Source organism: Abramis brama, assembly GCF_963993115.1.
Source record: "Abramis brama genome assembly, chromosome: 3".
NCBI classification, from domain to species: Eukaryota; Metazoa; Chordata; class Actinopteri; order Cypriniformes; family Leuciscidae; genus Abramis; species Abramis brama.
This window is the reverse complement of record NC_139965.1, coordinates 16,825,522-16,833,831: the sequence shown is the minus strand read 5'-3', so window position 1 is coordinate 16,833,831 and position 8,310 is coordinate 16,825,522. Positions and strand designations below refer to the sequence as shown.

Genomic DNA, 8,310 nt, shown 5'->3' with positions numbered 1-8,310 from the left:
AAAAGCCTAAATTCAATCTGTTCATCATATGCGATCGTGTCTCTTCAGAAAATTTAAACTAAACCGCTCAATTCAAATGGATTAGTTTTTCAATCTCTTCATGGACTTTTTGAAGCATCAAAGTGGTGGTTGCGTGGCTGTCAATGGAGGCACAGAAAGCTCTCAGATTTCATCAAAAAGATCTTCATTTTAGAAAATGAACGAAAGTCTTACGAGTTTGGAACACATAAGGGTGAGTAATTAATGACAGAATCAATTTTTTTTTAGGTGAACTATCCCTTTAAGTAATTGTCTTGCTCGTGTCCAGTCGTGCTCGTGCATTTCCGTTTCAAAACAGTTGCAGCGTTCTCTGCATGCTGTGTATGTACGCGTTCTGCGCATGCGCCGTGTGAAACGGGAACGTAATAAGGAAGAAGCTTCAGTGTATCCTCTGTTTATCGAGTCTGGCATGAATATACTTCAGTTTAACTGGGGTAAAGCCTTAAGCTTCTTCACTGTTTTTGTTGTGGCCCTCGCGGCTGTTTTTCAGTATCTGGAGAATTCAGAGACTGTCGAGATCCCAAGGTAAAGTATTCATTACGGACTACTACTATCACTTCTAAACTAGATTACTATATGTGTTACTATGCAATACTGGTTGCTTTGGTGCAATATTGTTGCTTTCTCCTGCTTGTACTGATTGCATTTCCAGTATTTTTCTGCAGTGCGTGATCTTTCTGATTCTCGCTCATACAGGAGACGATTGAACCACACCTTATAATAAGAATGCCATTTCTTTCTTCATTATATTGTCATTAACATTGTCAAAACAGAGATAGTAATAATAATAAAGAGCATGTGCAAAAACAACAACAACAAAATTGCAATAAAATAATGAAAAATAACGATAGAAATGAACAATAATAGAAAATATAAATAAATTGCATGCCTGAAATAAGCTCTCAAGTGGCTGGCTTCATAATATATATATTTCAGCACAGTTGCTATTAATATTTCTCAGATTTATTATTCAGGTAACTTATTTACCACACCCCTGCTGAAACTGCTGTACAAATATCACTAGCAAAACAAAAAACGAGTTGCTGATCGAATTTTGCTTTGAGGAACAACTTGATTGTCTCACGAAGCAGTTATTATAACTAATAGCAAATCTGTTGATTCTAGTTCACACGTGCAAATTTTGCAGTGTCATTGTGATGTTGCGAGATTCAAACTGTTATGCAATCATTTCTTCATTACAGAATGGATCTGAAAGCAATGGAAGAGAATTACCGGCAGAAGAACAGAACGTGCTTCATTCTCGGCTCTTCAGGCGAGACTGGAAAGGCGCTCTTGAAAGAAATAGTGGAGCGCAACATCTTCTCCAAGATCACTCTCATTGGACGAAGGCAGTTAACCTTTGAGGATAAAGCCTATGAACATTTGGTAACGTGCCAAGTTTGGGAATGTTCTGTTTATGTACAGTAGTCCAAAAAGAATACCATTGTATTGCATAATAAAAGATCTGGGACAAGAGTTTGTGTTTGCAGATGACATTTGGTGTCATTTTGTAAACGTTATCATGGATTCAGATCTCACCATTCATTAGCCTTCTTCCTCTTCTCTTCAGGTGCAAAAGGTGGTTGATTTTGAGAAGTTGGAGGAGTACGCTGAGGCTTTTCAGGGACATGATGTGGGATACTGCTGTCTAGGAACAACCAAAGCCAAAGCAGGAGCTGTATGTTTCAGATGTCATCTTTATGGACTGTATTAATGCATGAAGGACTTTTCTCCAGAACCTTAGTTGATAATGCGTGAAATTAGGGTCTGTTTCAACTCAAACAATTCTTAAACAAGCAAACTTTTGTATAATAACAAAGAACATTATTGGGAATAAAACCTGAAAATTGGCAATGCAAGTTAAACACAACTTAAAAAGAGAATCACTTTCTGTTTCTCTATAGAGTTCTCAAAAACCACATAAATGATCTAAGTTGATTTGACAAAAGAAAAAACGTTGTGGTGATAAATCATGAAACTATTTTTTTAGTGTGCTAAGACACATCAATGCAAGTTCATTTCATGTTCCTTTCCTGTGGTAAATTTGGCTAATTTCATGATAAATAACGTTACTTATTCCATTTTTAATTGGGCTACAGGAAGGGTTTTTTCGTGTGGATCATGACTACGTCCTCAAGTCCGCAGAACTTGCCAAAGCAGGAGGTTGTTCCCATTTTCACCTAGAATCCTCCAAAGGTGCCGATAAAACCAGCAGCTTTCTCTACCTGAAAACTAAGGTATTATAACACCCATGTCAGCCTAGATTTGTTGGCTTTTTTAATGGCTAAAGAAGCACAATCTTGTGTTTTAATGCACTTCAATCCAAGTACTGAACAATGCAGTAACACTGGTGTGTTTACAGGGACAGGTTGAAGCAGAAATTGGAGACCTCGGCTTTGAGCGTTTCTCCATCTACCGACCAGCGTGAGTCCTTCTACTTTTTTGTTCCTGATGCAGCTTAAAATCTGTTGTGATTTCTGAGATCATACATACTTGTGTATGTTGTGCATATCTGCTTGTTCAGATATTTTTAAATCATAATTTTTTTTCTGTTGCTCATATTTGGTTGTTTATCTCTAGGGTGCTCCTAGTGGACAGACAGGAGAGCAGGCCGGCTGAGTGGATGACCCGGACATTTCTTGGTGCGTTCTCCTCCGTTTTCCCTACCGCAATGTCCATCCCCATCACATCAGTCGCTAGAGCTATGCTTGTCAACACACTCCAAGATGGAGAGCAGAAAGTGGAAATTCTTGAAAACAAGGCCATATACAATCTTGGTAACATCGGAGACAAAAAATAAAACTTTCCTTTCCACATTTTTAAATTAAGTGCAATTCTGGCATGATTTGTGAGCAAGATAAGCCAAAATATTATTTTAATGCAGTTTACTTGGATTCTATTATCATATTGAGTGTTTTAAAAACATATTTAAAAATGTTGAGTACTACTTTGTTCTAAATAAGGGTTATGTGTGCTTTTCTATGATTTGCTTTGGATTCTGGTGCTTTTTTTTTGTTATTTAATTGTATATGGATCTTGAAAAAATAAATTATATTCATACTTGATCACAACTATTGTGTATATATTAATATTATTTTGTGTGTTGTGTCTGAAAAGTGGATTAAAACATTCAGCTTTAGTTGGTCATGATCAGTTTTGGGTGTAATGCATTACTAATGAATTACTGTAATTTAACTACTTTTCCATTGAAAAGTAAAGTAAGGGATTACTCTGATGTACTTTATAGACAATAGAACAATTCTACATAAACAATATTGGATTTAGCATCAACATTTAACGTTGTCTACTGTTAACATGTATGTTTTTAATCAAACCTTCTTCCTTTAAATATGTTAAAATACAAGAATAATTTCTTGTGGCAACTTCAGCTGCTATTTATTAACCCATGATCCAATTTTTAATACATTTTTATTATTATTTTTCACTTTGCGATTCTGAGATTATTTTAAACCACACTAAAAGAGTTCACGTGTGCTTGACACTTGATGCTTTTCCTTCTTGACTAACTTATCAATTAAAAATTTACACACAAAATGTGAAGAAATAAACAAAAGTTAGTGCACAGTTTAAGCACAAGCCTTAAATACAAATATTATATTTTTATAAGCCTTACAATATTAATTATAATACAATGTGAAGTCAACTGAGTCCAAAGTTTTGACTGGTAAGCAGTGAGTGTTATTCTAAACACACAGAAAGACATGTCTGGTTCAGTCGTTGTGTTGAGTTGAAGAGGAACCTACATAAATGACTTCTTGATGTTTTATTATTAAGTTACAGAAAGAGACGCTGTGGTATTTAAGTCTTCTTTTGCTACATGTGCTGCATGTCATTATTGAGAAAACAGCGACCTCACATGGCAATAAAAGGGAAGTACACCTGAATAAGAATGACCCGGATGGGAAAAACTCGAATTCAAGAGAGAGACTACAACATGGAAGCGTACACAGGTACACGTGAATGTTTAAAATGTGATGTATATATTTGCTTTAAATTATGACGCGATTTAACCTGCCTTAATGTAACGAATCTGAAGAGTGTATTTTTAATTCTAGAGGATTTTTTTTTCTAAATGGTGTAATTCCGCTACCAATAATTATGTCAAAGGTTCTGACCGGTTGTTTAGAAGATGTATGGATGTGTGATTTAAGACTATGTAATTGTTTCGTACCACGTAGGTGATGATGTGTGTGATGATGTACCCGAGCTGTCTGACAGTGATGAAGAACAGTGGCAGTCAATGGAGGAGGGATCTGAACTCATAACAGTCCTGTGTGTGCTGTGTGACAGGTGACATTCAATACAAACTGTTTATATTATTCTATATTATCATCATGATTCTTCCTGACATAAATCTGAAAGATTACTTACTAGAGACATATTTTGTGGATTGTGATCCGCTCATGTTTGTTTCAAACTTTTATTGTCTGATATCTCCAAATATGACAGCTAGCCTGCAACATTTCTAATTTAATTTATTCAATATTGTATTTAATCTTTTAGTTGTAGTTTACGATAATAATAACACTAATTTGAACACTATTAATATTTATTTATTTAGATTTGCAAAACTGTATGTCTCTTCACGTTTAGTTCAGTCAGAATTTGTATTTTTGGGTGCACTGATCCTTAAACAGCTGTAATTATCTTTTTGTACATGTCAGGTCATATACAACTTATTTACTACTGGTAGGATGAGAGGTTTATGTGTACTCTACTCATGCATCTGTGTCTCACTTTAAACAGGACTCTCACCTCTGTGTCTGAGACATTACAACACTGTAAGGCAGACCATGGTGTGGATATTCCAGAACTTGTTCAAAAACACAGTAAGTTTTCCAAACCAAGGACTGCTCAATGTTGATATTTTTCCAAACCAAGGACTGCTCAATATATGTATCTTATAATGTTTTAATTCCTCTTTAGGGCTTGATGATTATAGCTACATTAAGATGATAAACTACATTAGGACTTCAGTAAGTATCCATTTCATTCATATGGTTCAAGTGGATATTGGTGACAAGATGACTTGAAGCCTGACTAAGTTTGTGTTGTGTTGTGTGTGTTTTTTTTGGTTTTTTTTGTAGAAATGTTCTGCAGAGAGTTTGTTACTGGCTTCAAATGGCCCAGTGCCTTGGAACAGTGATGAATATATGAAGCCAGTATTACCAGATGACCCATTACTACAGATAGGTATGAGAATTATTATTTTTGTCTAATTTCTAAAGACAAATACCCATCCATACATGTTTACGCACACATACACACTGTCCAAAAGTTTAGGGTCGATAAGATTTTTTTAATGCTTTTGCGAGAAATCTCTTATTTTCACCAAGTCTGCATTAATTTGATCAAAAATATAATAAAAACAGTAATGTTGTAAAATATTATTGGCATTAAAATAATGTTTTCAATTTGAATATATTTTAAAATGTAATTTATTCCTGTGATGGCAAAGTTGAATTTTCAGCAAGCTGTATTCTGAATTTTAAAACTGAGGTCACTGTCAAACATGATTCCTAAGATCTTGACCTGATTACTGGCTTTTAGAGATAGAGAGACCAGATATGGAGCAATAGATGTTCTCCGTGCATCATTATGATACTGTAACAAGTGCCTCTGTCCTATCTTTGTTTAGCTGTAGATAGTTCTGAGACATCCACAATGCAGTCCAGCAGGGTGGAAACTGAATTGTGGGTATCTCTATCTGGTGCAAATGAAAAATATAGCTGCGTGTCAGCATACTGGTGAAAGGAAATAATGTACTGTTCAATTACACCAGCTAAAGGAAGCGTGTATAGGTTAAAAAATAGAGGACCCAAAATTGAACCTTGAGGAACACCACAAGACATAACGTAACGCCTGGAGGTGTAGGTACCCAGTGCAACATAGTATTTCCTGCTACTTAAGTAGGATCTGAACCTGTCTAAGACAGGACCTGATTACTTAGGAGGACCTGATTACCCAGTTTGAGTAGAGTCTCATGATCAATAGTGTTAAAAGCATCACTCAAATCAAAAAGAACAAGGATTGCCAAGTTACCTGATTCCCAAATAACTTGCAGATTGTTTGAAACCTTAATGGCTCACATGGTGTAAGTAAGTGGTAAACTTTCTTGCATGTTTTAAACGCATTTGTTCTACTGGCTTACATTTTGTCAGATGTTGAAGAGTTGAGTGAGGCAGCAGCTGTGACGTTGAGCCCGTCGGCTGGTGATCGGGTCCCTGCTCTGCTTCAGAGAGCCAGCCAGGCTGAAGACAGAGCTCAGAGAGCGGAGGAAGCCTTGGCCCGGGCAATGGAGGATCTGCACAAACTCAAGTCAGTATAACATCAACCTCACTGTGGTTTAAAAAAATTAAAGAAAATTGAATTTGAAAAAAGGAAGGAACGATAGTTCACCCAAAAATGAAAATTCTGCTAACAGTACAACAAAACACAAAAGGAACATAAAGTATATATATATATATATATATATATATATATATATATACTACCGGTCAAAAGTTTTAGATCGGTAAGATTTTTAATGTTTTTAAAAGAAGTCTCTTCTGCTCACCAAGGCTGCATTTATTTGATTAAAAATACAAACAAAAACAGTCATATTGTGAAATATTATTACAATTTAAAACAGCCGTTTTCTATGTGAATATACAGTAAAGTGTAATTTATTCCTGTGATAAAAGCATCAGCATCATTACTCCAGTCTTCAGTGTCACATGATCCTTCAGAAATCATTCTAATATGCTGATTTGATGCTCAAGAAACATTTCTGATTATTATCAGTGTTGAAAACAGTTTTTTACATTTTTATTTCATGATGCTATGATGAATAGAAAGTTCAAAAGAACAGCATTTATCTGAAATGGAAAGCTTTTGTAACATTAAACACTACCGTTCAAAAGTTTGGGGTTAGTAAGAATTTCAATTTTATTTTTGGGGGAAAGAAATAAAAGAAATTAATACTTTTATTCATCAAGGAGTTAAACTGATCAAAAGTTACTGTAAAGACATTTATAATGTTAGAAAATATTCTATTTTAAATAAATGCTGTTCTTTTGAACTTTCTATTCACCAAAGAATTTTGGAAAAAAAATTCTACACAACTGTTTTCAACATTGAAAATAATAATGAATGTTTTTTGAGCATAAAATCATCATATTAGAATGATTTCTGAAGGATCATGTGACACTGAAGACTTTCCACTGACATATGTTTTTTGTTTTGTCCATAAAGTTACAGTCAATGGGGTCCAGTGTTGTTTAGACCAATTAAAAAAAAATGAATGACATGTTTGGAATGACATGAAGGTAGGTAAATGAAGGCAGAATTTTTTATTTTTCATTTTCGTGCAAACTACTCACCTTATTCTTAATGCAAGAGTGGGCGCAGCCATTGTGACTTGATTTTGTGGAGGCTTCCGGTCTCATCCGCTTCGTTTTTTTTTTAGCTACATAAAAACTGTCCGTTATGCTGCTTGATATTGCAAGCTGGTATTTGTAATCATATTTTTGTATTATCGTAATCATGAACACTGGTTTGTAGCGCAAATTATTTTACCATTTACTGCATTTTGTTATTCTTCCAGTTATTTACTATAGCGGCTAATGAATCGGACGTGTTCACACAATCCCAGAAAATAGCTTACTTCTGCATTGCTACATAAGGTGAATCCATTTAAATACAACTTAAGCTTTGTGGACAGTATATGTGACAAACAGTCAACCCACATAAATTATGTGACACATACCCACATAACCAATATGAACTTGATTTCAGTTTTTAAATTGTTATACACTTTTGTTATACACAATTGTCCCACAAAATAAATTAAAAGAAGATTACTGCGCACATTTTTTGTTTTTTGCATACTTAACTATCAATTGATGTTACAGTATGTAACAAATTCTGTCAATAAAGCTGAAGTTTTATCTAAGACTAAACCTTACTTACATCAAGTGAAAAGTCTTACAAAGATGCTTGGAAATCAGTTTTTTTTTTTTTAAAAACGGCTGATAAAAAAAAGAACAAAATCCAGTTTTGTCCTTATCATAACCTAAGATCAGTGGCATTTAACAGTAAATATATTGCAACTTATTTTATCTCCTTAGTTTATACCTTCTTTCATGTTGGGACCAGATAATAATTTTTAACCTGAGCTGAACGAGCATAATGGCAGAGTCTGCAAACATTTGTTAAGAAAGAAAGTGAAGTTATCTTCAGAGCTGTGCAACTCCAACATATGTGTAATGT

General features: G+C 34.6%; 2 protein-coding genes across 2 annotated transcripts in view; both read left to right on the top strand.

Annotated features, from left to right (window-relative positions):
• Nucleotides 1-370: 370 nt before the first annotated feature.
• htatip2 (HIV-1 Tat interactive protein 2) lies at nt 371-3,110 on the top strand. Its single transcript, XM_084109820.1, has 6 exons — nt 371-564; nt 1,242-1,425; nt 1,610-1,717; nt 2,139-2,276; nt 2,402-2,463; nt 2,620-3,110. The coding sequence occupies exons 1-6, from the start codon at nt 380-382 to the stop codon at nt 2,837-2,839; spliced, it is 897 nt and encodes a 298-aa protein (XP_083965946.1). The 5' UTR covers nt 371-379; the 3' UTR covers nt 2,840-3,110.
• An 810-nt stretch (nt 3,111-3,920) lies between these two features.
• Nucleotides 3,921-8,310, top strand: part of prmt3 (protein arginine methyltransferase 3) — a 54,447-nt gene continuing 50,057 nt past the window's right edge. Inside the window, exons 1-6 of the mRNA XM_084109043.1 lie at nt 3,921-4,010; nt 4,239-4,350; nt 4,807-4,889; nt 4,987-5,036; nt 5,148-5,253; nt 6,222-6,378. Of these exons, the coding sequence (XP_083965169.1) occupies nt 3,950-4,010; nt 4,239-4,350; nt 4,807-4,889; nt 4,987-5,036; nt 5,148-5,253; nt 6,222-6,378 (569 nt within the window). The 5' untranslated portion in view covers nt 3,921-3,949. The remainder of the gene's footprint in view (nt 4,011-4,238; nt 4,351-4,806; nt 4,890-4,986; nt 5,037-5,147; nt 5,254-6,221; nt 6,379-8,310) is intronic.

Coding starts and splice junctions, on each gene's coding strand:
- htatip2 (XM_084109820.1), top strand. CDS start 380: ATGCGCCGTGTGAAACGGGAACGTAATAAGGAAGAAGCTTCAGTGTAT. Junction 565..1,241: donor GAGACTGTCGAGATCCCAAG/GTAAAGTATTCA, acceptor TCTTCATTACAG/AATGGATCTGAAAGCAATGG. Junction 1,426..1,609: donor ATAAAGCCTATGAACATTTG/GTAACGTGCCAA, acceptor TCTTCTCTTCAG/GTGCAAAAGGTGGTTGATTT.